The sequence below is a fragment of the Emericellopsis cladophorae genome, assembly GCF_022114955.1.
Source record: "Emericellopsis cladophorae strain MUM 19.33 chromosome Unknown NODE_27_length_275652_cov_118_915141, whole genome shotgun sequence".
Taxonomy (NCBI): domain Eukaryota; kingdom Fungi; phylum Ascomycota; class Sordariomycetes; order Hypocreales; family Bionectriaceae; genus Emericellopsis; species Emericellopsis cladophorae.
Genome location: NW_026250952.1, coordinates 230,778 through 257,805, shown reverse-complemented (window position 1 = coordinate 257,805; position 27,028 = coordinate 230,778). Strand labels below are relative to the sequence as shown.

At 55.0% G+C, this 27,028-nt stretch overlaps 9 protein-coding genes across 9 annotated transcripts; 4 read left to right on the top strand and 5 right to left on the bottom strand.

The window, feature by feature from the left end:
- Window positions 1-1,105: 1,105 nt before the first annotated feature.
- On the bottom strand, window positions 1,106-2,364 carry J7T54_007387 (uncharacterized protein; the record flags this gene model as incomplete). Its single annotated transcript, XM_051507082.1, has 4 exons — window positions 1,106-1,185; window positions 1,354-1,799; window positions 1,862-2,151; window positions 2,209-2,364. The coding sequence occupies 4 exons, from the start codon at window positions 2,362-2,364 to the stop codon at window positions 1,106-1,108; spliced, it is 972 nt and encodes a 323-aa protein (XP_051361763.1).
- Window positions 2,365-2,813: 449 nt separating this feature from the next.
- On the bottom strand, window positions 2,814-4,850 carry J7T54_007386 (uncharacterized protein; the record flags this gene model as incomplete). The annotated part of the gene is made up of 1 exon (XM_051507081.1): window positions 2,814-4,850. One exon carries the CDS (start codon window positions 4,848-4,850, stop codon window positions 2,814-2,816), a length of 2,037 nt encoding a protein of 678 aa, XP_051361762.1.
- A 1,894-nt stretch (window positions 4,851-6,744) lies between these two features.
- J7T54_007385 (uncharacterized protein) lies at window positions 6,745-8,527 on the top strand (the record flags this gene model as incomplete). Its single annotated transcript, XM_051507080.1, has 4 exons — window positions 6,745-6,854; window positions 6,924-7,249; window positions 7,302-7,748; window positions 7,806-8,527. The coding sequence occupies 4 exons, from the start codon at window positions 6,745-6,747 to the stop codon at window positions 8,525-8,527; spliced, it is 1,605 nt and encodes a 534-aa protein (XP_051361761.1).
- Window positions 8,528-9,318: 791 nt separating this feature from the next.
- On the bottom strand, window positions 9,319-11,268 carry J7T54_007384 (putative 8-amino-7-oxononanoate synthase-like protein; the record flags this gene model as incomplete). Its single annotated transcript, XM_051507079.1, has 3 exons — window positions 9,319-9,329; window positions 10,265-10,390; window positions 10,455-11,268. The coding sequence occupies 3 exons, from the start codon at window positions 11,266-11,268 to the stop codon at window positions 9,319-9,321; spliced, it is 951 nt and encodes a 316-aa protein (XP_051361760.1).
- Window positions 11,269-11,675: 407 nt separating this feature from the next.
- On the top strand, window positions 11,676-14,278 carry J7T54_007383 (Bifunctional dethiobiotin synthetase/7; the record flags this gene model as incomplete). The annotated part of the gene is made up of 4 exons (XM_051507078.1): window positions 11,676-11,866; window positions 11,981-12,077; window positions 12,133-13,457; window positions 13,501-14,278. The coding sequence occupies 4 exons, from the start codon at window positions 11,676-11,678 to the stop codon at window positions 14,276-14,278; spliced, it is 2,391 nt and encodes a 796-aa protein (XP_051361759.1).
- A 1,111-nt stretch (window positions 14,279-15,389) lies between these two features.
- J7T54_007382 (uncharacterized protein) lies at window positions 15,390-17,182 on the bottom strand (the record flags this gene model as incomplete). The annotated part of the gene is made up of 3 exons (XM_051507077.1): window positions 15,390-15,456; window positions 15,543-16,654; window positions 16,718-17,182. 3 exons carry the CDS (start codon window positions 17,180-17,182, stop codon window positions 15,390-15,392), a joined length of 1,644 nt encoding a protein of 547 aa, XP_051361758.1.
- A 1,839-nt stretch (window positions 17,183-19,021) lies between these two features.
- Window positions 19,022-21,407, bottom strand: J7T54_007381 (uncharacterized protein; the record flags this gene model as incomplete). Its single annotated transcript, XM_051507075.1, has 6 exons — window positions 19,022-19,691; window positions 19,742-19,975; window positions 20,027-20,744; window positions 20,806-20,902; window positions 20,977-21,212; window positions 21,284-21,407. 6 exons carry the CDS (start codon window positions 21,405-21,407, stop codon window positions 19,022-19,024), a joined length of 2,079 nt encoding a protein of 692 aa, XP_051361757.1.
- Window positions 21,408-22,982: 1,575 nt separating this feature from the next.
- J7T54_007380 (mitochondrial marker protein Cit) lies at window positions 22,983-24,539 on the top strand (the record flags this gene model as incomplete). Its single annotated transcript, XM_051507074.1, has 3 exons — window positions 22,983-23,096; window positions 23,166-23,230; window positions 23,303-24,539. 3 exons carry the CDS (start codon window positions 22,983-22,985, stop codon window positions 24,537-24,539), a joined length of 1,416 nt encoding a protein of 471 aa, XP_051361756.1.
- Window positions 24,540-25,867: 1,328 nt separating this feature from the next.
- Window positions 25,868-26,880, top strand: J7T54_007379 (Mitochondrial DNA replication protein-like protein; the record flags this gene model as incomplete). The annotated part of the gene is made up of 2 exons (XM_051507073.1): window positions 25,868-26,763; window positions 26,826-26,880. 2 exons carry the CDS (start codon window positions 25,868-25,870, stop codon window positions 26,878-26,880), a joined length of 951 nt encoding a protein of 316 aa, XP_051361755.1.
- Window positions 26,881-27,028: the final 148 nt, after the last annotated feature.

Below are 27,028 nucleotides of genomic sequence, written 5' to 3'. Positions count from 1 at the left end.
AGGGGCAGGAAGGAGCCAGCCGATGACGGTCGCCGGGCCCCGATGCAGGAACAACAAGGATGTGGGGAACAAGAACAGATCGTTAGGTTCTGGGCCTCCGAAGCGAAGCCAACAGAAAACTCGCGAGCAGAGCGTCGGCAGTCCTGCCTCTTTGAGGTTCGTGGCCGCAATGAGTTAACTGGTGCGGTTCAGAATTGTAGTGATTTGGTACGCGCTTGGTGATAGTGTTGGTTGTTGTGCTCAAAATGGGTTGATACAGTACGGATACGGGCCCGCGTGCTCGGCCGTTAAGGAAGGATAGAGTCTGGTCCCTGGCCGAGGCTAGGCTGCGGCTGCAGCAGGGTCAGGGACAGCGTTGCTGGTCAATCAATCAATCAGGCCAGATCCAGGGGGTAGGACTATGCACCCTTCCGCCCTGTTTGATTGGGTTGATCAACCACTCAAACGAGTGGTAACCTAATTGGTGGGTCGAAGGCCTCAGAATGCATCTTCTTCTGGCTGTTGTTTGCGAACGAGGAACTTAGGAAGATGGTCTGATTGACCCGCAGCCCTACTCAGGGACTGAGCATCGGCGCCGCCAAATGGGCGTCTGAGGCTGCCGGCTCGCAGCCCTTGACAGCTTGACCGTCTTGGTCATTTGGAACCAACATAAAATGCTTTGTTGCTCCATGCGGACAGTCACATTTGCTGTGTTGGCAACCGACACGAAAGAACCTGGGATCTCAACGCCCGCTCAAAGACAACCGCCCGCTGCGTCCGGGCTCTGCGCGCTCATGAGCCATTCCACCATGGCCTTTTCACGACTCCCATTCGAGATTCGCAACTACATTTGGAGTCTGACAGCCATCGAGACCCGTCGCATCACCAACGTACACATGATTATGAGCATCTTACCTTTCAAGCCGAAGCAACGCAGAAAGGGCCTTCGGTATCCTCTACGAGACTGCATCCGCCCCGGTGCCCGCCGTTGTTCAGGTCTGCCGCGAGGCTCGCCAGTATGCGCCGTATACGCGTGGTTTTACCGCCGGCACTGAGCCGCGCTGGACGTGGGTGAACTTTGCGCTCGGTCCTTTTTGCGTATGGAGTATAGAGTCGATCAACGATATCAAGTCTCATCGGAGTGAGGCCGCACGGGGTGCAGGGCTTCATCGATGTGTTCAAGGATGCCGCGGTGCATCATGAGGACTATAGAATCCCATCGACATGGTGAGGCACCAAAGCATAAACTAACGATGTTTTATAAAAATGCAATATTCAGCGATTTATTCTATTTACCTGCGTTTCCGGATGCAGGGCTTAAAATAGCTGGGGAAGGGCTAGAGAGCCCACCACCATTCGATAATATCTCCCTACTTGAATTTGCAGAGTGGACCAACTCAACCTCCCTGACAGAGCCCATATCCAGACTATGCCTTCTTCTTTTCGTCGATTTGTGACTCAGCTGAGTATTGCCTGGTCCTTGTGCCCAAGAGTTGTCCATGGCGATGCTGAATGGGAGGAGGCGGTTCATGTTATGCCTGCTCAACTTATCTAGGGCCGTCTTGAAGTCATCGAGAATGATACTGTCGGTGAAACACTTGAAGACAAAAGCAAACTTCCAAAAGGGGTTGATGGAACCGATGGGAATCACCTGTGTCACCGACAACAGGTCTATAACAATAAATATGACACTCAGGACCATGCAGAAGAGTAGAGTCGTGAAGCGGGGAGATAATTTCATGATATCGACAAAGCCGAGTTCGTACCGGAACTTGATGTTCCAGAAGAGGTTGACAATGGTGAAAATCCACCAAGGATCGCTATCATACGCACAGTCAGGGCAGGTTCCCACGTGGATCGTTGTCTGGTCTAGATTGCATACCGGAAGAGCGCCTCATACGGTCGCGTGGCAATAAACAGACGGTGATTGATGCCATTAAAGTAGGCAAAGTTGGCATAGATTTCGAGGACCCAGTAAGGCTGGACAAGAAGAACGCTGCCAATGTAGATCCGGCTGCCGCGACGGTCCAGGAATGGTTTATTCTTCATCCACGCGACAATATTGTGCAGCGTCCACGAGGTGATGAGCGGGACGACAGTGGAAGAGAGGTACCAGCCCCAGACCGGGGGGTCGAAGAAGATGAAAAAGCCATTTGGTACGGCGAGAAGGAGCTGCATTCATTGTCAGCAGGCTTCTGTAAGGGTTTGATGAGTATGAGCATCACCAACCTCGATCAAGATGAGTTTATGAAGAAGGACTCCTCCACGCATATTGGCCACCGTGATCCCACACATGATCACAAGGGCGCCGACCATGAAACCCTGCGACCATGCCTCCAGCGTTAATTTGAGAGAATCCTCGGGCTTAGAAGTGGAGTTGGACATGTTGGCCGTCCAGAATTGTCAAGGCGACAATTCGAGATGCGCGCGCTGATCATTGATCACTGCAGTGATTACAGCTTGGGAGTTGCATGGGGAGTGGACTCGGGGAATCGGGGGGTTTAGTACCTGATGTACTCCGCATCTCAGCCGCACCAGGCCCTCCTGCTGGAGAATCAACCTGACCTATAGGACGTTAATTTCCCCATCCTCGTCCCCATTCTTCAAACTATCAGACTCCATCAACTCCACACGGTGCGAACGAGAGTCCGGGGAAGCGGGGGGAGACCGGGGAGAATGCTCTTGACCCCCCTCACGAGGATGGTGGCTGGACGTGCTAAACGTGATTTGATTACTAGCTCCGTTTACGTGTCACTTGGCATCCATGCTGCTCATTAAGGTAAGCACAGAGAAGAAAGTTGGATTCCGGGACAATATTCTATATTACTGCAGCTCTAGCACCAGCTAGAACCCAAAGGAGTGAGCGACGTATCTTTCAAAATGACCTCTCCGTCTTCGGCGGCGATGCTGATGCCGGTCGATTCTTGGTAGCGGGGGAATACAGTGGCGGAGAAGACAGTCCCATCCCCAGCAAAGATCTCCAGCATGGATCGATCGAGAAAGATATCCAACGTGAGCTTGTTGTCCGCCTCGGGAGCAATTTCAGCTTCCCACATGCCAGGTTGACCGTAACCAGCATTGGTCGTGTCCAGGGTCAGCGTCTTGTTCTCGATGTTGTAGGTGAGAAGTGTAGCCTCGGCCTTGGACTCGAGCAATGACAGCGTGAAGGACGACGCCGTTGTTGCGCCAAGGTCCACAGTCAGCTTCAGCCTCGCCACGTTCTCGCTTCCAAGGCGGTGTGTCTTGGCCTTGATCTTCCTGCGCCCAAGGTCCTCTGTCTTTCCGATCGCCAGGCTGTCCAGCTCGGCAATGGGGCGGTGGCCAAGCCCGCCGTCCTCGCGCAAGAACAGCTCGCGCGTAATGGACTGCTGCCCAGCCCAGCCGTTGGGGCGGCTGGGCCACTTGGGTGTCGGCCAGTTGCCCATCCAGGTGATGGCCAGGTCGCGACCGGATTCGTCCTTGTACCACTGCATCGCGTAGCTCGCGGGGCCGGCGTTCAGAAGACCGCGCTTCTCGCTGGTAAACGTCGTCCCGTCAAAGGAACCGACCTCGTACCACCCAAGGGAAAGCCCGCCATAGAAGAGAACCCACTTGTCACCAAGCGGTAGGAGATTCGGGCACTCCCATATCGCGCCCGTGCTGCCATCCGTCCCTTCGTACACGAGGCCGACTTCGGACCAGGAGAAGGTATCGGAAGCACGATACAGCCGCACTTGTCCGTCCACATTGTTTGTCGCGCCAATGACCATTTTCAAGGTGTCGTCTGTCGGGTCGTGAAAGGTCTTGGGATCACGGAAGAAGGCAGGGGCTCCCTTTGGTGGACCGGCAACAACAGGGTTACCGCCGTAGAGGTCAAAATTGATTCCATGTGTGCTGCTGGCCATGATGACAGTCTCTTGCACGGCATCAGGATGAGCGTTGGTGTCCGTGAAGTTGGTGTAGATGAGGTGCATTCCCTTGCTGTCACTGAATGCGCTGCCGGTAAACGCGCCGGATTCATCATTCTCGTTCTCCGTCTCTGATGGGTAGAGGGCGACAGGCAGCTCACGCCAATGGACGGCATCGGTGCTCACTGCGTGCGCCCAGTGCATTGGACCCCATACGACGCCATCCGGGTTGTACTGGCTGAACAGGTGGTGCTTTCCGTTCCACTCAATGAGGCCAGCTGGGTCATTGATCCATCCCGTATACTGAGTGTAGTGATACTGAGGGCGAAGCTGGTCTTTTTCAAAGAGCGTGCAAGCCGGTTCTTCGCCAGCTGACTGCTGATTGACTTGTTGGCCCAGGACATTGAATGTCAACCCCGGGCCGTCACTCTTTGCGCGGGCACCGACACGGAGGTCGTCAAAGTTGATATGGCCCCAGCTTTCGTTGGTGTTGCTGTCATGGATGACAATGTGAACCGATTCGCCCCGCCAGTCGCTCGTGTCCCAGGTAATGCGGAGGAATGCCTCATCGTTGATTCCGGTCTGCTTCAGGAGAATCTTCCCATCGCTCTCCCTGACGAGACCCACGTAAAGATGATCGGGGTCATACCCGCCACTAACGAGGAAGCTCATGACGGAGCCGGCCCTGAAAGAGCCGGACTTGAGCTCCCCGACGGCAGTCTCTCCGGCCTGTGCAGTGCCCAGGACGAAGAAGTCCTCGTCTTGGTGGAAAGGGCCGTCCCAGTAGGTCTGGACATTGACAACAGATTTGCTCCCAAAAGCATCTCCGCTGACAACCTCCCAACCTTCGAGGGTTCCTGACTCAAAACCTGCGTTGGTAGGTCCGGCGCATGGTCGTGAATGTGGGGCACCAGCGGACACAGAGGTCGCCAGAGCGATCAAGCCGAGCTTCAAGAGAGGAGTGTGAGGAGAAGTAGAAGACATGATGAAGACGGGCTTTGATAGCAATGATAGACAAGTGGGTTGATCTCTGAGATGGTAGAGAGTTGTCTGGAAACTTCATGAGACGTGGAAAGTGGTTTATTTTATACATGTAAGCTTTGGTCAACAGTTGAAGCCCTCTCCCCACCCTCTTCCGATGACCTCTGAGCTCTTCAAAATGTGTTTCCTCATGAAGAGTTCTCCGAGCGCTGAGTATAGGAGGCCCGCCCTTCGGCTCCAGACAAGAGACCGCCAAGTCCTGCGATGATGGTTTGTCTACAGGTGTGTTTTTGCCATCTTGAACGTCTCGGAATCGCCGATCCCACAGTCCGAAGCTCGAAGCGTGGCTCATCCCTGCCTGTATGCAGACTGAACGACCTCGGTATCTTGCACGTTACACCAAGGTACTGGAAGAAGCAGTCCGCCCGTGGGGAGGCTACTAATAAACGTGGCTGACGCTAATGCACAGCTCATATTCGGCCGGTCAACGTCTGGTTCTAGAAGGCGCAATCGAAGGACGCTAGAAGGACGCTAGAAGGATCACTCCGCTTTCTCCAGAGTGGGTGTGACATCATCTTGGCCAGTGAAATCATCTCCTCCAACCTCCTGACCAGGGACACGACAGTGCGAACAACGATCGACAGTAGATTGGTCCACATTCCCCGCACCAGCTCCTAGCTTTCTCCTTTGCCTGGGGGCCAAGAGGCCCAAGCTCCAGCGCCCGCTCGATGATGCCACTCAGCACGCCTGCTCACCTGGGGATCTGGGGTTTATTCGCTGCGGCTCCAAAAACGAAAAGAACTGGGTCCTGAAAATGCCGCAGTTCCGTTATCCAATCCAATTCTCCGTAGCCCTTGTTCCGCGCGCGGAGTGATTAACAAAGAGGGGAGAGCCGGTTCGTCTGGAGTGCTCGGTTCCTGCTCAGTTCAAGGCCCTTTCATGATGGAAGATTTTTGTTTGCTGCCAAAGAAGTCTCCTATGGACGTCATTGTACACTTTTGGGCGTTTGAAAATAGAATCATAAGATACTCAAAGCGTCTAATTTGCAGAGATACGCAAGGCTCCTCCGTGCCCACGAGCCCATGTTACTTGGCCAAATATCGTATGTTCCACATGCAACGACGGGATCTAATGACAAATGTAGGCGAGAGCCAAGGCGTTGCCGTCGCAGTTGACAAACCAGCTCGAGATCACAAGCTAGTACTCCTCCATCTTACCGTGGCGAATACACTGAGGCTCGAGTCAACCAAGACGCGTCTTGTTCGTCACTAGTTCACGACCACCCTGCATCTACCAATAGAAACAAGTCAGTGTAGCTCAAGCCCCTGCCAATCCCGGGATTGCGGGGTCAGACAGACATGCATGCATACTCCGTACCACCCCATGGAATCGTTTGAGAAGAGGTGGGGTCGGGTATGGAGATAAAATGGAAACATCCGAAGCTGCATGACCTGTTGAACATCGCGGTTTTCCGTTTTAGGGTGTGATTTGCAGGCTTCTGTACCCTTGTTCCGAACTCCGCAACCGGAAGCTTCCCTTTTCAGGTTATGGTACATGGACGTCTGTGCTCGAAGCTGACCTTGAAGCTGCGTGACCTCTTCGAATCTCGGGGATTCATCTCCCAGGTCATGGTTTACAGATGTCTGTGCTCTCAGATCCGACTTGTGACTGCAGAGCTGAGTCGGCGACGCCGAAGAGCCCCATGTGAGGTGCCATGTTTGTCACCTCGGAGGTGGCAGGAGAAACACATGTAAATACATAAATGGAACAGACAATCACTCTTTCTTCTGAATTTCGTTCCAATTCAAGCCACACATCTGACCTTGACCTGAATCATCGCTCTTCTTGTCGTTTTTTGGCAAACTCCTTTTGACTCTCCAACCCAAGCATCGCCACCATGAAGCCTCGCAGCCGCTTCGCCTTGGCCAGGCCGGACTCTGAAGAGGGCAAGGCATGGCCAGCTATCGCGATCGGCATGTTTGTTGCCTTTGGTGGTGTTCTCTTTGGGTATGTCCCCCCTTTCTTTGCGCATGTCTAAAGGAAACCAAGAGCCTTGCTAACAGAGTATCTCCATAGTTACGATACCGGCACCATCAGCGGAATCCTGGCTATGCCCTACTGGCAACGAACTTTCAGTACGGGCTACATCGATGTCGAAGGCAATCCCAACGTCAATGCCTCCCAGGAGTCTGCCATTGTGTCCATTCTCTCGGCTGGCACATTTTTCGGTGCCCTTAGCTCTCCACTCTTGTCTGACTACTTTGGTCGTCGACTCGGGCTGGTCATTTCGACCTGGGTCTTCAATCTCGGTGTCGTACTTCACACTGTCGCTACCTCTATTCCACTCTTTCTCGCCGGGCGCTTCTTCGCTGGATACGGTGTCGGTCTGATCTCTGCCATGGGTAAGTCTACGTACCGTGCAGTCCTATGTAATGGATACTAACCGAGACCTAGTTCCGCTCTATCAGTCCGAGACGGCTCCCAAGTGGGTTCGTGGCGTCATTGTCGGCGCGTACCAGTGGGCTATTACCATCGGATTGCTCCTCGCGGCTATTGTGAACAACGCGACTGCGGATCGAAACGATTCAGGGTCCTATCGCATCCCGATCGCTACCCAGCTCCTGTGGTCCCTCATCCTCTGCATCGGGATGCTCATCCTTCCCGAGACCCCCCGCTTTCTGATCAAAAAGGACAGCGTCGAGAAGGCCGCCCAGGCTCTCAGCCGTCTTCGACGCTTGCCAGCCGATCACGATGCCATCAAGTCAGAATTGACCGAGATCAAAGCAAACCACGATTACGAGACCACCTTAGGGAACGGCACCTACCTCGACTGTTTCCGTCCTCCCATCTTGAAGAGGCAGCTCACGGGCATGGCACTGCAGGCGCTCCAGCAGCTCACAGGTGTGTAACTTCTCTATGTATGCAACATGCGCTTTTCAGGGCTGACCATTGTGCAAGGCATCAACTTTATCTTCTACTACGGAACCAAGTACTTTCAAAACTCCGGCGTGTCGAGTGGTTTTGTCATCTCGATGATCACCTCGGCCATCAATGTCACATCCACCATTCCCGGCATGTATGCCATTGACAAATGGGGTCGTCGGCCACTCTTGTTCTGGGGTGCCATTGGCATGTGCGTCTCCCAGCTCATTGTGGCCGTCTGCGGTACCGTGTCCACTGGCCAGTATGACAACGGCGAGATCTTCGTCAAGAGCCTTGCTGGACAAAAGGCAGCCGTGTCCTTTGTCTGCATCTACATCTTCTTCTTTGCCTCGACGTGGGGACCCTTGGCTTGGGTTGTGACGGGCGAGATCTTCCCGCTCAAGACCCGTGCCAAGTCTCTCAGTATTACCACGGCCACCAACTGGCTGTTGAACTGGGCCATTGCGTACGCAACGCCGTACCTGGTCAACTACGGAGATGGATATGCCAATATGCAATCCAAAATCTTCTTTGTGTGGTTTGGCGCTTGCTTCATCTGCATTGCCTTCGTCTGGTTCTTCATTTACGAGACAAAGGGACTCAGTCTGGAGCAAGTCGATCAGCTCTACGAAGAAGTGAGCAGCGCACGCAAGTCCACAAAGTGGAAGCCCTCGCTTTCTCCAGGGTATGGAAAGGACGCCAAGTCTGGTGGTGTAGAGGCTGAGCCCGTTGAGGGATCGGTCGACCACAAGGCCTAAACCAGATTGGTAGAGAAGGCCTGTATTGCATGGCAGGCATTTGATTGATCCTTGCGGTCGTCCTTCGCGGGCCGACAAGTATGGAATATCGGACCGGCATGCATGTCAGCATCGTACGAGACGTCAGCCCGCAGCTGACTGGTTCTGGGGTTCTGCGGATCAGTCTTCGTTCTTTTGGTGCTTTACCAGTCTTTACCTAGCTACTCCGTAATTAAAGCATAGACAAATTGGTGGATATCCTTTATAATTTTCAGTCATTGAATAAGGTACTCATACATTGCACTTTCTTCGGCAAAATGCGTGGTTTACGTACGCGCAGTCCTTATTTAGACGCTACACAATTACTTAAGCATAACCTGCGCTTAAGGGCTTAGCTGTGACGAAAGCAGCTAGCGCAAAGGCCACCGGAGCAAAAGAACCAGCACTAGTATAGCCGCGATTCCCGGCGCGAAGTATACAAGATTGAAGAAACCCCGGGTCGCTGAGACGGTGACGACCAGCGAATACCGCCGGCTGTTGTATTGTTTCTACACTTCATACCTCTTGTCCTTTGCTCGTGAGCCACGCAGGGCTACGGGTTGATTAGACCATCTTCCTCGTTCGCAAACAACGGTCAGAAGCTTAGGCATCTTGAGACCTGCAATCAATTCATCCATCTACGTACAGGATCACCTTCCTCATAACCACATAGCTGCTAACCTTTTACCACCACAACCCTCATTTAATCTATATGGACCGAAGAGGGCTCTTTATTATCTACTGCTCGGTCATTGAGCTACGCACGAATTCTATCAAATCTGATCTATGTTTGTTAGCATCAGTCCAAACAGTCAGATACTGTGCAGAATTCGTCTCAATCAGTCAGATGAACCCCCTGGATCTGGCCTGGTTGATTGACCCGCAGCCCTGGAGCCATGCATTTGCCTATAGGGACTAGTAATGGCCATTCCTCTCGCATATAGCTATACCCAGTGGAAAAATACAGGTTCCAGTCCGCTCTTCCAGAGCCAAGCCGCTGAATGGCTGCTCAGTACTTACCTTACCTGGTACTATCGAGAAATGATAAGGAGTCCTACCCTCACCGCGGCTTTCTGAATGAATTGCACTATGGCTTGCACGCAGGGACTGTGCGAATGGCAGGGGGGGCTTCATAGTCCAGTGCCTTTGGATCTTCAAGACATTGATGACTATCGTGAGCACAACAGCCCTAGCTTGGAACGTAGACATTTGAGAGCATTGACCATGAATATATCATACTACTCCAAATAGAATTTGTGCATGTCTTTTCCTCTCATAGCTTCATGTGTGCGCGCCCCATGTAGTGCATTCATAGTTTACTCGACTGCTGTGATAATCCCCGTGTGGTCCGGATTTCTAACCCTAACTTGGCCTCAGAGTCTGCCCGCTGCTGGCACACCCAGGCTTCAATTTCCTTGCACAGGTCTCGCACTTGTTCAAATGTGTTTCCAGCATGGAGGCATAGCCTCACTCTGTCTTGCCCCGCAGGCACTGTCGGAGGCACGACGGGCCGCACCATGAATCCTTTCCGCTGGCAGTGCTGCGCAAGGCTTCGCGCATGCAACGTGAATAGGGGAACGATGGGGGATTGGGGGGACTCCTCTCTCACATGCAAGAGACTTTTAGGCGGACGAAGCGAACGTAAGAAACGAGCAAGGAGGCGATGAGTATATTGCATCAGGGAGCGGAGGTGATGGAGGCGAGTCTCTACTTGGGCACCTGCCAAGTACTCGTAGGCAGTCCCGATGGCGGCGAGAAGCGGATACGCCATGGCCGTTGTGTAGATGAGGCTGCGGGCATAATTGATGAGATACTCCCGGACGGTCGGTGAGCAAAGAACGATGGCTGACAGTTGAGATTAGTCGATGTGCATTTATGCAACAGCCCACATGTGATCGGACAGTCTCACCTCCATTGCATCCCATAGCCTTGCCAAATGTGTGCACCCTTGCCCACACGCGATCTTCCAAGCCCAGATCAGAGACAAGCCCTCGTCCGCGGTCCCCTAGCCAGCCTGTGGCATGGGCTTCATCGACTATAATGTGCCCATTCCGGTTGGGAAACCTCCCCTCGACGCACTCGACAATTTCCGCGAGTGGGGCAAGATCCCCATCCATGCTGTACACGCTCTCGACGGCCACAAACACGTTGGCCTGTCCGTTTCTGAAGTTTTCGCCATCCTCACCGCGGACAAGCTCCGCAAGCACATCATCCAGGCCCTTGATCATCTTGGCGGGGCCTGTATCTGGAATATCGTCTTTCACACAGTTATGCACAAACGGCATCCTTCGGCCCTTGCTCAGTCTCATCCCGTCGTGCACGCTCGCATGGATGAGCTCATCGTACACAAGGACATCGCCCGGCTGGGCTGCACAACTAAAGAGCCCCGTGTTGGTCTCGTAGCCAGAGTTAAAGAGCAACCCCGCCGGCGCGCGGTGAAAAGCCGCAATGGCACGTTCCAGCGACTCGGCAGCGACGCTGTTCCCATCCAGCAGCCGTGAGCCGCCGGGCCCCAAGGCGAGTTCTCCCTCGGTCGTCGATTCGATCTTGTCAAGGTAGGCACATTTTATGTCTGCGTTTGTCGAAAGTGACAGGTAGCTGTTGGAGGAAAAGTCAACAGTGCCCGGTGGTGTGATGGTGAGACGACGCAGACGCCCCTGATCGCCACGACGAGCGAGTACCGACGCGTACAGTTTGTCTAGAGAACTTGTTCCGTGGACCATGGTGGAAGATTTCGGCCTCTATCTCGGATTGACTGGTGAAAGAGTTAACATGGAAATATTGAGGCGTTTTGATACTGGGCCTCGGCATCGAACCAGGGGCTCGCCCACCACGCTGGGGACTGCCGTGCTCACAGCTCAACAGAATTTCGGCTAGGAAAGGCATGCACGACGTTCATAGCTTATTTTAGTAGTGATTATCCCACGGCCAGCATCGGCGGGCCAAAATTGCCTCAACTCGCAGGGGGTCGTCGGCCTAATGTCTGTTCGGCACGTGATGCTGTCACAGCAGTACTCAATGTAACCCAGTCCCAACAACAAAAGTCCGGTTCCCGCTTGCAATATTCGATACTCATGGTGGGCAGCAACTTGTTTTGTTGTGTTCTTGTTTGTCGGCCATTAACACCACCATGGACGCGCCTGTTGCTTCGCTGCTTTGGCGCTCGCTCAGGGTGCACCAGGTATTTGGGGCGAACACGGAGGTTGGCAAGACTGTCTGCACGAGCCTGCTCTGCAAGGTGGCCAAGAATCTCTGGAGGGATGAGCAAGTCTCGTTCCTCAAGCCCGTTTCCACCGGTCCGCTGAACGAGGCCGACGACTAGTGTAAGATGATTCAGACCTGTTCGATTCATAGGAGGAAACGGGGGTTGACAACAGCAGAAGTTTCTTCTGGACAGGAGAACGGCTCTTGCATCATCTGACTCTCGATTGCAAGTCACATCCGCCGTTTTGCTGCCGGTGTCGCGCACAAAACACTGTTCCAGTACGACATACCCGCCAGCCCTCATATCGCCGCCCCTGCATCAGGCAAGGTGAGTCAATGCCCGTCCAGGATCAAGGCGACGGCAGCCGTCTCAACAGTCACAGCCTGTCCCTTTGGACAACGACATCCTCCTCCAATGCCGAGACTATGCCGCGGAGCGAGCCGCCCAGGGCAAGGGCTGGTTGTTCCTGGAAACAGCCGGCGGTGTCCACTCCCCGAGTCCTTCTGGAAGTACGCAGGGTAACATGTACATCCCTCTCCGTGCCCCTGCCGTGCTGGTGGGCGACTCTCGCCTTGGTGGTATCTCCCAGACCATTGCGGCCTTTGAGTCGCTTCACATCCGAGGCTATGATGTCGAGGCGGTACTGCTCTTCAGGGACACAAAGTACCAAAACTACCTCTTCCTCATGGACTACTTTGAAAAGCACCATGGTGTCCCCGTGACGAGCATTCCAGAGCCTCCTGCGCGCGCAGACGACGCGGAAAGGGATGCCGACGCCATGGCGGCGTACTATGGAGGGGAGGAATGCGAAGCTGCTGCGGCGCAGGTACTTGACCTGCTGGACCGCCATCACGCGGAACGGATGGATTCGATGGAGTCTCTGGCCACCCAAGCGCAACAGCACATCTGGTATCCATTCACGCAGCAGGCATGTCTCAAGCCGGAGGACATTATCACGCTGGACTCGGCCCATGGAGACTACTTCCAGACCTTGGCACGTCCTTCGGCGCGCACAGAGCCAGACACGGCCATGCTGAGGTCCTCGTTTGATGGTTCGGCTTCGTGGTGGACACAAGGTCTTGGCCACGCCAATCCGCGACTCACCCTCGCCGCCGCCTATGCGGCTGGCCGCTATGGACATGTCATGTTTGCCGGCTGCATCCACAAGCCGGCCATGGCGCTCGCCTCGTCACTCCTCGACGCCATGGACAACCCCCGCCTCCACCGCGTTTTCTACTCGGACAATGGCAGCACGGGCACCGAGGTCGCTGTCAAAATGGGCCTCCGTGCAGCCCGTATGCGCTACGGCTGGGATGCCCAGCAGAAGCTCGGCATACTGGGGCTCAAGGGCGGATACCACGGAGATACCATTGGCGCCATGGACATGGCGGAGCCGTGTGCGTTCAATGAGAAGACGGAATGGTACGAGGGCAAGGGGTACTGGTTCGACTACCCGACAGTGCTCTGCCGGGACGGAGATTGGTGCATTGTCGTGAATGACAATCTGGGCGAGGTCATGACCAAGGGTCGAACGTACGGGTCTCTGGGCGACATTTTCGACGTCCAAGCCAGAGAAAGACGCGGCGAGCACCGTCAGTACGAAGAGTACATCGCACAGACGCTGGCTGCTCTCCAAAAAAAGGGTCTCAAGTTTGGGTCCGTCATTATCGAGCCAATCGTTGTTGGTGCTGGAGGCATGGAGCTCGTGTAAGTTCAGTCCCCATCCCGTATACTCAGCTGACCCGGGGAGTGACCCCTTGTTCCAACGCGCGCTCGTCCATACCGTACGCAAATCGCCGCATCTCTTCACCTCCTCCGCCTCGCCACTCCCCAAAGACGCGCGCGACTGGAGCGGCTTGCCCATCATATTTGACGAGGTGTTCACGGGCCTTTACCGTCTTGGTCGATTCACGTCGTCCTCGTACCTCGGCGTTCATCCAGACATTTCGGTGCACGCCAAGCTGCTCACCGGAGGACTCCTCCCGCTCTGTGCGACATTGTCTTCCGAACACATCTTCAACGTCTTTGGCGGCCAGGACAAGTCGGACGCGCTCCTTCATGGCCACAGCTACACCGCCCATCCCGTCGGGTGTCAAGTCGCGCTCGAGTCAGTGCGGCAGTTGCGATCCATGGAGAAAAACGGGGCCTGGGACTGGGCAAAGTCGCGAGGCTGGCAGACATCGGACATGGAGGAGGAGGCTGGCCGTGCCAATGAACTGGTTTGGGCGTCCTGGCCGCTGGACTTTGTCGAGCGACTATCTCGCCAGACGCATCGTATCGCTGGCGTCTGGGCTTTGGGAAGCGTTCTCGCCATCCATGTGAGAGATGACACCATTGCCGGCTACAAGAGCAACGCGGCTCAGCATCTCCGGGATGCCGTTGCGCAGGGGAGAAGCGGCGGTGCAGGAGGGCCATGGAACGTCCACTGCCGGGTCCTAGGCAATGTTTTGTACGTCATGACCAGCCAGATGACAACGGGAGAGACCGTGCAGCAAATTGTACGCTTGGTGGAGGAAAGCTTGACATAGAGTAAAGTATCCTTTGACGATGAGAACAATATCAAGGGCTATATATTCGACCAGTTCTTACTTCTCTTTCACATACGACTATACCTAGTGGAAAAATATCGTAATTATTCAGAAGTTTAAGTATCATATATTGAGGACGAAGTTTATTAGTAAAGTCTACATAAATCTTTAAAATATTCTTTACTTTATTACGATATATAAACTTAATATATAATGAATATAACATATGAAGTCCTTAACTAATTATAATACTAAGTTTGCTTACTAAAAAGGATCGGAAAATAATAAAATAAATATACTTAGTTATCAATCAAATTACGATATGAAAATATTAAAATATTAAAAACTAGAGGCTAGATATTTTCATAGAATAATAAAGAAACTGTATATTAATATTACTTGATTTCCTTATATGTAGAATCAAAGTGTTTCATTTAGCTCACCCTTGTTATAGAAAGAAATATCTACTAAATTATTATAACTATAACTATACTATTCTAGGTAAAGAACTTATTGTGTGGGAGTTTGGGGTGGCCCTTGGTTTTTTTTCGCGTTACAGTGTGCGCATATGGCTATCAGTCGTTTACAGTCATCGTGCTATAGTCCTTTATAAGGAGCCTTACGCTCTATTACCTTAGTTAAACAACCTTTTCCCTCTTTACTTGAATTCTATTACCTTTATACCTCGACCTTACAACTACCACCCAGGCTACGGGCCTGGCGCCCCTGCAGAACCGTCGAATTGCTCAGGACCTCTGCCACATCCTTCAATCGATCTCGAGAGCGTAGATGCGCTACGTTGTTGTTGTTCGTGATGCCATGGCGGCAGCCTTTGTGATAACCTCCACGCCCGGTGATGCGGTTGTCGTTGGCAATCGACGTTACACAAGGCAGCCACACCCGTCGGCATCACCTATCTTCCTACCGGGTAGGCAGAGCCTAGCAGCTCTGATCCGTTCCTGCTGCGTTGTCGTTCCCCACAACACATTATACTTAAAGCTGCTTTAAGAGAGACACGGTCGATATTGTGTTAAGAAAATATCTACTAAACTATTGACTTATATAAATTTATATACTATTCTAGGTAAGGAGCTTATACTTAAAGCCGTTTTTAGGGAAACACGCTCGATATTGTCTCAAGAGAACACGGCGCCACCTTGCGGCGGCGAACAGGAGGGCTGTGAATGCAGCCAAGCTCAATAAGAAAATAGTGAATGGCTCCGGCCTACGTCCACGAGACGGAGCCCTAGTAAGGGGAATCAACGTCTTCTCGTATCGGGACACGGGGTTAGAGTGGGCCAGGACGTTGCCGTTCCTGTCCATAGCCAGGACACGGACGTACATTTCTGCCTCGTCTGGAACCTGGATCTTTGTTTCGAACTTGACCTTTGGAACGTCGTCGTGGTCCTTGATGTCGCTGCTATTGAAGTCGACGCTGCTCTGCAAAACCCAGCGTGCCACTTCCGTGGCACCATTCCAGCTCGCAAAGAGCGCATTCTGACGGGGTCTCATGGCCACAGAAGGCACGGTTTTGGGTTTCCCTACCCACGGGAACTTGAACGACCTGTACGTCTTTGTCCAGGAGAAATTGGCAAACCAAATAGGTCCAAAGTGTGTGTCGCAGAGGACCTCCCCGTCCCTGGTGAATTCCGTAAAGGCAGGAGTATGACCCCAGCCGACGAAGACATTGCCATTGGGCAGTACCTGGACCGAGCCTTGCGACGGGGTCAGACTGTGCTGAGGCGCGACGTAGGCGTGTCGTACCTTGGCAGTCCAATTCTCCAGATCAAGGTCAATGATGAGGCCGCGGGACCGATCCGAGGACCAGTGATGGCCGTTGTACGCATTGTCGAAGAGGGTGAGCGACGAGTTGCCATACCATGATGCGTGGTGGTTCCAGGCCATATCTGTTGCTGCGCCGTCGGAGAGATCCTCGAAATAGTTCGCTTGACCACCGAGGTTCCACAAGAGGCTGCCGTCGGTGCCGTTGATGCAGGCGACACCCCACACGTTGCGAGACGAGACAAGATAGTTGCCGTTGGCGTCCTTGTCTATGCTGTTGATGTGGAAGAAGTCGTATGCATTGTCGAAAGAGCCGCCGGTGCCATCGAGTGGTTGCTTGCTGTTCGTGGCAGAGATATGATCAGAGGCGTGCCACTCAAATACGAGTTCCCCCGTTGCAATGTCGACCTCTTGAAAGTAGCCATCGTATATCCAGAGCTTGTCCGTCCCCTCCCCATCTGCAGCGACCTGCACACGGTGATAGATGGTCATAAGCGCGGTTCCCTCTTCCGTGATGCGAAACTCGTGTAGATCACCCGTCAATCCCTCGCCGACTGGCTCGATCTCCTTGAATAATTCGTAGGTCTCGTCAAGCTACCGACTGTCAGTAACAGTTCGCCAGAGTGCGCAATATAAAGTTGCACGACAACCACGAACCATAATGTAGGAGCCGGAGCCAAAAGTTCCGCTATCACTTCCTCGCCAAAAGGTAATGTAGTCCTTGTCCTTGTATTTCTGCACCTTGAGGTCCATCGCCTGCCCCCATTCTGTCGCCATCCATATGAGGTTGCCGTCCTTGTCGGTGACTACCGGACCAGGCGTCTCGACGTAGACGCCACGGGGCTCGATGAAGATGAGGCCATCATAGCAGCGTTCATCGGTTTGCAAAAGGCTGAACAAGGGCGACTCGGCGCCAAAGGATTCGTAGCTGGTGAGAGGGGCCGCGCCGAAAAACCCCCAGTCATACCATTTGGAGGCTTCGACAACACTCACGGTCTCGCCCGCCAAAGCCCCTATCGCAAGCCACAATATCGAGACTGCGGACAACGAGCGGGGCCATGGAGACGCTGAGGCTGGCGGCCTGCCACTGTTGCGACTAGAGTATGGGAAGGATGGGCGCATGAGGGGCTGTCGAATCTCCAGCGTCGACGTTGGTAAATGCGCCTCGTGCTGTTCTCGGGATGCGACCAACTGATCTCGCACCGGTTCGTTCGCATGTGCTGCTACGCGATGTTGGCAGACGTGACGGTCTCAGTGTCGAGCTTCGCGGTGGCCTGGCACGTGCCCAGTACAGTCTAGGGTTGGGCTCGCAATGCGAGCGGGCTTCGTTACGAGGAAGAGGAAATTAGAGTCTTTGAGATGCTAGAAATGGACGCTGCCAACAGCGACATCTTAATAACCACCAGGAAGGGCACGCGAGGAAAAGCACTCGGAGGGATTATGGATTATCCCCTGCCAGGAGTCGGCGCGCATCTTTCAACGTCCCGCGCCAGTCCCATGAAACCCCACAGCGTCGAAGCGACTCAGCCTGAATGGACGCTTAATTGACGTCTTGACGTCACTCGCTCGCCGCTCAGGCCTGCTTTCGGTCCACGTACACAGCGGACTGCGGAGATGGACATGCGTATCTACATGCAGGACATCGACATTTGGGAAACCCTCTTATGGAAGCCTAGACACGGTGCGCTCTAGAATGCATCTTGCCCCTCACTAAAACACCCAGCCTTGATCCCCCGTCCGCTGGCGCAGACGACGCAGCCCGTGGATGTTCTTCGCGTCTTAGCCATCAAACAGCCCGACGATATCGGCCACGTTGTCTAGCTGCCCGAGTCGCGGAATGCTCTGCGCCGGGAAGACTCGTCCTAGAACCTCCGGACGGCCTCGGTGTCCGTTAGCCTGGTCGTACCCGCGTTAGCCGTAGTGCCCACTATGAAGGCGTACCTCCCGTCCCTGCCGCTAAGAGATTTTGCCTACGTTTAGAAACGAGACTCGCTAGCCGACTTACCGGCCGCGAATGTAAGCTAGTCGCTCTGCGGCTAGCGGAACCGGATAAACGAGATGTAGATAATGCGGCTGTCGGGCTAGAAGATGCGCCCGCGGACAAGTTCCTCGACGATCAGGACGGGTATCTAGACTATGCCTGGAAGATTATAAAAGACCTCGCCAGGCCTTATATCGCCGATAACGCCTAGCATCGGGTCGCAGGCCGTGTTAACGACAATATCTACCCGACCGTAGAAGGACGCTCGAACCTCGTCGGCGACGATTGTGTATTTCCCCCCACCAGCTTGGGGAAATTGCTCCTCATCGGGGCATCGTTCGTGCCATTCAGTATCGTCTGGGGGCTTTCCGGCTTTAGATCAGGAAATAGCACCCCCACGCAAGGAGGCTTCATGATGTCCTGGCAGGTGATTGGCACAGTGTTTTGAATCCGGACGGAGCTCGCCAAGTATCATATTGATGATGAATCTGCGCTTGTTCTTTGGGCTGCACTAAGTCTAGTTCAGGTGATTGTTGTTGGCACCCCAGCCGTTGGTGGCATGGTCATGGTTGGACAGATGTTTCGCGAGTATGGAGTGTGTACAGGATTGACGTGTAGGTACACTCAGCCTCCCAAGTACATTAGCTTTCCTCTTCATACTGCAATCGGTGTCACTGCATGGCCGATGTGGACTTTCGAGACTAACTGATGGCAAGATGATACCCGACGCCCAGTGGAGATAACACCAAGCCCCAACAGTGTTCCACATCATCCATGATGCAAATGTCACAAGAACAAACATGGCACGTGTTGAATGAATACCACCCCATTTGTATTGCATACACCATTATCCATAGAAACCTCAGCGAGGTCACCAGCAACGCTGGAGAGAGCATGTCCCGAAACGCCAGTATAGGTATATGCCAAAGCCCAGCATGTACAAGCCCTATGTGATTGTGCTAATAGAAGATTCCCTCTCTTCACCTCTGCCAACCTCCTTGCTGCCCGCCAGCGTTCATATCGGGAAAGAAGCCATTTGGAAAGTTGGGCATGCCACTGGGCAAGCTGCCCATGCCAAAGGGAAACGGAATGTTGCCGCCTTGCTGCTGTTGTTGTGGCTGCTGCTGCTGTTGCTGTTGGCTCCTATCATCGTCTCGTCGGTTGTTGTTGTTGTTGTTGTTGTCCCTGCGAGGCCACCCACTGTCCGACTCGCGATGGCGCGTGGACTTGGGCCCGGTGGCGCCGCCCTTGTCCGTCTGCATGCGCCGGCTGATAGCCTTAGAAGATACACCCGCGCCAATCTCGATATCAGGCTCCTCGACCACGAGACCCGTCTTGATCTCGCGACCGCCACTGCCACCGTAGGGAGCCGTGAGCATCCACTTGACATCGGCTTCCGTCAGGCGGTGGACGGGAATGATCGAGACGCCGCTGGAGTAGTCGCTGCAGTCGCGGGGACCGAAGCCGACGCCCCACCTCGTCCGGAGGGGCATGTCGGTATCGCGGGAGTCCTGCGTCGCATTCTTCGCAGCGACGGCATCCTTGCGCGAGATCATCTTGACAAAGGCATGGCGCTTGTCCTTGTTAACGATACACGTTTGCACCGTACCGTACTTGCTGAACATGGAGCGTAGCTCGTGCTCTGGGCAACTGGTCGTTGTTAGTCTGGTGGCATTTGAACGTTGAAATCAAGTACTCACGTAACGCCTCCGACAAAGAGTGTTCTGCTAAAGACCTTGATGTGGTCTTTGGGCAGCTCCGGGTCAAAGTCGACCCATTGGTTGTTGGGTGGTGGGAGATCGTTGTCTCCTCGTCTCCTGGGAGGGCTGCGGTCGCGATAGTCGTTGCCTCGGCGGCTCCCTCGAGGGGAGTCTCGCTTGCCATCCTCACGGCCATAGCTATCACGGCCGCCATGCCCGTTGCGTGGGGACCCTCTGTTGCCCCAGCCTCGGTCAGGTGATCGTGATCGAGAACGTTGTCCGTACCCAGGGGACCTCGCTCCATTGCTCTGCCCTCGCCAGCCATCCGGCTTCGCTGCTGGCGTTTGCCAGCTTCCATATGGATTCACAGCGGGGGCCTGCGGCGCGGGAGGCTGTTGCTGGCCCTGTGCGCCACTCATGCTCTGCACAATGGTCGCAATCTGGTCAGCCGGAACACCACGTTCCGATAGAGTCTTGATCACAGCGATGATGCTGGGGTCGATTCCAGCCGTGGCAGCTGCTGGTAGTGGAGGCATAGCTGGTGCTGCTGCGCCAGGGAAGGGCGGCATTGTTTGGTTTCCTGGGAAGCTAGGCATGCCAGCGGGGAGACCCTGCTGACCCGGAATCTGGGGCATGTTGAATGGCAGTGCCCCGGGAAGGGTGCTTGGGGGATACGATGGAGCACCTTGGTGCGTTGATGGCTGTTGCGGAGGTGGTTGTGACCATGGCGACTGAGCTACGGGAGGCGTGGCTTGCGACACACCAGGCTGAGGAATTGAGTAGGCCGGCGCAGGAGCCGGGACATTGGGAGCACTTTGCGAGGAAGAATTTTCTTGCCCAGCCTTCAGTCTGCTGAGAGCGGCCAGGATAGACTGTGCATCGCCAACTGCTGGAGCAGCACTGGCAGCCGGGCCGGCTGGGGCCGGGGCCGACGATGGTGCACGGCCCTGCAGAGATGCCATCAATTCAGCTGGAGGGCTACCTGGAGGCGTTGTCGACACAGCTGCGAATCGCATTAGTATGTCCGTAGGGTTTTCTGCGCGCAGGGGGTGGTGTGGACGTACGTGCCGGTGCGGCAATCTGCTCTCTGAAAGATGCTACCATGGAAGGTGGGAAAGTTTGCCCTTTTTCCCAGATATCAAGCAGTTTCTTGATTTTTTCCTATGCAGTGTGAGCGGATGCTCCTGTTAAATCACGGGCGGGCGTGAGCTCTAGTCCCACGCGAATGTGCATACCTTTTGGGGCTCGGGGCACGACTGAAGAATATCGTTCATAAGCGCGGGCATCAATTCTGTCACTCTGTTCACGCCAGCAGCGTAGGTCCCGTCCGAGGCAGAGCTGTTTATTGCTTGCCCCTGCGACTTTGCCTGCTCAAGCCATTTGCGCGTCACCGAGTCTACGACATAGAGGACACCGAGCTTATGAGTTCCGGGGGCCTTTTTGAAATGGGTGTAGATTTTCTGAATGAGCACTGATTCGGACTGTCGAGATTTTCATGTTAGTCAAGTGGGAATACGACAGGGGCACTGGCTGGATGGGAACTTGCCTCAATGTTGGCGACGCATAACGAAGTCAGGCTAGTGATGCGCGAGCCCGAGACACCGGGAGGCTTCAGGCTGAGCATGGCCTGGAGACCAGCTTCAAGGTCCGCTACAGGAGACGCCATGTTGCCACAGGTTTGCAGACGGGGATATATGTCCAGGACAGAGATCTCCGATACGTGTACAAATCAAGCTCGTACGCAAACAACTACTGCACGTATAATGCCTTGATGTCGTAGATGACCCTCTAGTGTTGTTCTTTACACGTCCACCAAGGTGGAGGACGGACTGTGTGTTTACGAGTCGCGCAGTTGGGGTATACGTATGAATCAGGGCGAATCGTCGCCGTCTCAGGGACTCTAGAGATTGCGAGGGTATCGCAACGCGATTATTTTCAAGGTTATGCCAGTGGCAGCGTTGTGGGGAGGGACCGTCCCGGACACGAAAACAATCCACCAGTTCACCCAAGTAAGAGGGATATTATGGCACCAGAATCGGGTCGCAACGGTCGATCTAGCCAAACGGCGCGGCGCAAAGTTGCCGGCGGTGTAGAGCACGCAGTTGAATCAAGTGCGCGCACAAATGAAGATGAGGAAGATGGACGATGATGAAGTGAGCGCGGTGTCGCGTGTGTCGTGGGTGATGATGGGAAAGGGAAAGAGGAGAAGGTGAAAAGCCTGACATGAGTGGATGGTTTCAACAGCGGCAGGTGCCGACAATCAACCGAGCTGGCCGGATGTTGTCGGTTCTGGGCGGGATATTTAAGAAGTGCCTACCCTAAAGTGTTATCGGCAGGATGCCTCATCGAAGCTACGTTTGCCTATACATGCACACTAATGCAGGAATGCAGCAGCTCTGCTGTCCCAAGTGTGATAATATCCGCGTAAGTACCTTGGCAGATAACAATTATTCCGTGATTGATAGTTCCGCAAGTGAAGACAAACGTTGGTGGATTCATGTTCGCTTGCTCCAATGTGCGTTGACTAGAGACCAAACGTGCCCGACTCACTTGCATCGTGAAATGCACCCATCCAAAACTCAGTTGTCGATGCACGTATACTCTGCTGCAATGCCAATTACCTTGACCAATGTACGCACGAGAGGCCAGTCATCCTTTCTCCTAAACATCTGCTGCTCACCGCCGCTCACCGAGACCTTTGAGCGCGCTAGACAAGCCGCCTGGACTGGGGAGATCTGTTGAGCTTGTCCCACGGAGAACCAACAACTTGCGATGAATGCACAGCTATGGACGGCACCAAAGGCTGCAATGAGGACATGGAGCCCCTGATTGATTTCGTTATGTGTTCAAGTACAGACCGTCTACACTAACTGACAGCTTATCACAAGTCTCCCAAAAGCACGATGACGGCGTTCTCACCTTTAAAGTGATAGCTCCCCCTCGGCGGAAGGTACATGTGAGTGGTGGACACTGCCGCCAAGCGCTCACCAAACGACGCCGAACATCATGTACCTCCGGCACCCGTGCGTCCATGGGCGCCAGCAAAGGCTGGGCGGTGTCCATGTCCCGGTCCGTCCCAGCTGCCAGCCTCCAAGCGACTCCTGTTTTTTTTCTGCGCCTTTTTATTAGTCCCGCCCTTCCCTTCTTTCCGCCCGACCCTATCTCATTCTCTATCCCATTTTGCTTCAAAGGCAACATTCTGCCCTCCATTTACCTCCTCCACCAGTCTTCATCCGCAACAATGGCCTCCGTCCGCGTGAGCAACTCCATGCTGAGGGCTTCCCTCCGTACCCCTGCCTTCACTGGCCGGGCTACTGGCTACAACGCGGTCCGCAGCTATTCTGCGAAGACGCAGGTACGACATTGCCGAGCCAACCCATCATCCATTCAATGGCGCTTCCATCGCTAACTCATGGCCACACAGACACTCAAGGAACGCTTCGCTGAGCTTCTCCCCGAGAAGCAGGAGCAGGTCAAGGCCCTGCGCAAGTCAGTTGAACCGTCCCCATTGCTCGCCGCGCGGCGCGTCGCTGCCGACACTCGATGCTAATACTGTGATAGGGAGCACGGCTCCAAGGTCGTCGACAAGGTCACTCTGGACCAGGTCTACGGTGGCGCCCGTGGCATCAAGTGCCTCGTCTGGGAGGGTTCCGTCCTCGACTCCGAGGAGGGCATCCGCTTCCGCGGCAAGACCATCCCCGAGTGCCAGGAGCTTCTCCCCAAGGCCCCCGGTGGCAAGGAGCCCCTGCCCGAGGGACTCTTCTGGCTTCTCCTGACCGGCGAGGTCCCTACCGAGCAGCAGGTCCGCGCCCTGTCCGCGGAGTGGGCCGCTCGCTCCGACATTCCCAAGTTCGTTGAGGAGCTCATCGACCACTGCCCTACCGACCTCCACCCCATGGCCCAGTTCTCGCTCGCCGTCAACGCCCTCGAGCACACATCGTCGTTCGCCAAGGCCTACGCCAAGGGTATCAACAAGAAGGAGTACTGGAGCTACACCTTTGAGGACTCGATGGACCTCATCGCCAAGCTGCCCAACATTGCCTCGCGTATCTACCAGAACGTCTTCAAGGGCGGCAAGGTGGCCCCTATCCAAAAGGACCAGGACTACTCCTTCAACTTTGCCAACCAGCTTGGCTTTGGCGACAACAAGGACTTTGTCGAGCTCCTCCGTCTCTACCTGACGATCCACACCGACCACGAGGGTGGCAACGTGTCTGCCCACACCACCCACTTGGTCGGCAGCGCCCTTAGCTCCCCCTTCCTGTCCCTGGCCGCCGGTCTGAACGGTCTGGCCGGTCCCCTGCACGGCCTGGCCAACCAGGAGGTGCTCAACTGGCTCGAGGAGATGAAGAAGTCTGTTGGCGATGACCTCAGCGACAAATCCATCACCGACTACCTGTGGTCGACCCTCAACTCGGGCCGCGTCGTCCCCGGCTACGGCCACGCCGTACTCCGCAAGACGGACCCTCGCTACATGGCGCAGCGCAAGTTCGCCCAGGAGAAGATGCCCAACGACCCCATGTTCCAGCTCGTCAGCCAGGTCTACAAGATCGCCCCCGGCGTCCTCACGGAGCACGGCAAGACCAAGAACCCCTTCCCCAACGTCGATGCCCACTCTGGTGTTCTCCTGCAGCACTACGGTCTCACCGAGGCCAACTACTACACCGTCCTCTTTGGTGTCTCGCGGGCCATTGGTGTCCTTCCCCAGCTTATCATTGACCGTGCCCTCGGTGCCCCCATTGAGCGCCCCAAGTCCTTCTCCACCGACAAGTGGGCTGAGCTCGTCAAGAAGCTGTAAGAAGCTTTGCTACGCTATAAATGCAGGTCGCGAAAGGGTGAGAGGCACGGTGCATTGGGTCGCTTGGGAGACGGAGACTCTTATCTGTAACATCATCAAGGTGGCTAGAGGGTCTTGCGGCGCTCTACGGCTTATACCCAAGCAAGTTGCTATCTAGCATGTATAGTAGTTGGGTATGCACGGAGTCCTTCCTAGAATAATGAAAGTCGGGTTCAATACGGCTAGTGTTTCTTTTGTTTAGTATTATTGCATCTGCATGTGATTTTTCCACGCGACCCGATATCGGTTTAACATGATCGGGTGCAAATGCACCGAACAGGGGCCTCTTGAGGTCAATTGGAGATGCTGACTGTGACGTGACATGAGGCAGATCTCGCCGGAGACAACCTTTTGCAGCATTTCAGTGGCAGACGCGCAGCAAAATTGAATGGAGCAGACTGGATGGAGGCTCAACAAGAAAGGCTGAAGGCGCCGAATGGGGTGGATGTTGAGATGAGGACTGGAGCCCCCCCAACTGATGAACCTGGCGCGGCACGGTAACGCGCCGATAGCGCTGCTGCTAGGGGGCTGGCTGGCCGCCGAACGGCCTAAACCTTTGGGGGCGCCAGCCACCCCCCATACCTGGTAAGGTAAGCTTGGGACATGGGCTGGAGCACGAGCGTCAGACAATGGTTAGGGCCAATTGAAGAGTACCTGCTCGATTGAAGGCTGCCATTGTTGTACAAGTAGATGTGATGTGACAATGTGTACAAACAAACACTAAGAAGAAGACTGGACTGGGCTGATGCGGCCTGGATTAACCAGTCGGGTAAGACTGATGCTGAGGTGCATTCAATACCTCTAGCCGAGCAGCGCCAGGCATCCGCTGCCTTGAGCCACCGGCTGGAGCAGCTCCTAAAAAAGCACGTGCAAATGCAGTCGCGCCCGCCGCGAGGCTGGCCTGGCACAGGCAGGGGACCAGCAGGCCGCCAGCTAAAACAGCAGGAGCACCCCGTCCCCTTGTTATTATATTCCCTCTCCCAGTCCGTCTCCGTTCTAGAAAAAGTACCCACGGAAGATCACGGACGCGCAGCCAGCACAGCTTCACTCTATCCTCGGTTCATAGTCTCCAGACCCAATCGCTTGCCCCTCGGAATCCGAAACGACCGAGCTTGCCTCTCGCCTCTACGTAACGTTCCTGTCAATCATCTGACTCAGCAGTCGTACGTCTCGTCGTCGCTCGTCGTCGCCCGTCAAAAGCTCACGACACAGAAAAGACACGCCCTACCGCGAAGAAGCACCCTCCTCCCTTGGTCAGGGCCCCCCTTTTGCAGTCGAACCCAATCACCATGGTCCAAACCGCTACTCTGCCCGGCCCCGCGGGGAACTCCAAGCTGGAGAAGAAGCCCGTCAAGTTCTCCAACTTGCTGCTCGGCGCCGGCCTTAACATGTTCGAGGTGACCACCCTGGGCCAGCCTCTCGAGGTTGTCAAGACCACCATGGCCGCCCACCGTGGTGATGGCTTCGGCTCGGCCCTGGGACGCGTCTGGTCCCGGGGTGGTGTTCTCGGCTTCTACCAGGGCCTCATCCCCTGGGCCTGGATCGAAGCCTCCACCAAGGGCGCCGTCCTCCTCTTCGTCGCCTCCGAGGCCGAGTACTACGCCCGCACCTTTGGCGCCGGCGACTTCACCGCGGGCATCTCTGGCGGCATCACCGGCGGCGTCGCCCAGGCCTACGCCACCATGGGCTTCTGCACCTGCATGAAGACCGTCGAAATCACAAAGCACAAGCAGGCCGCCGCCGGCGTCAAGCCCCAGTCCACCTTTGCCACCTTTATGGACATTTACCGCAAGGAGGGCATCGCCGGCATCAACAAAGGCGTCAACGCCGTCGCCATCCGCCAGATGACCAACTGGGGCTCTCGCTTCGGTCTCTCCCGCCTCGCCGAGGGCTGGATCCGCTCCGCCACCGGCAAGAAGGACGGCGAGAAGCTCAGCGCCGCCGAGAAGATCCTCGCCTCCGGTCTTGGTGGTGGCCTGTCCGCCTGGAACCAGCCCATCGAGGTCATCCGCGTCGAGATGCAGTCCAAGAAGGAGGACCCCAACCGCCCCAAGAAGATGACCGTCGGCAACACCTTCAAGTACATCTACGGCAACAACGGCATCAAGGGTCTCTACCGTGGTGTCGCGCCCCGCATCGGTCTCGGTGTCTGGCAGACCATCTGCATGGTCGCCATTGGTGACATGTAAGCTTATCCTCCTACCCTCGCCCCCGTGCGCGCGTGCTCTATGCTGACAAGTAACACAGTGCCAAGCAGTACGTCGAGGCTCTGACCGGCGACAAGGTCTCTGCCAAGCACTAAGCTAGTTGTACCCGGCGGCAATCTCGAAAGAGAGGACAACCATGGGCGGCGGGAAATGTCTCGCTCCAGTCTGTCGAAGCGCGCATGCGCTTATCACTACCTACCTACTCACTGGGGACACAATCACGCGAAGCTGTGTTACACCACG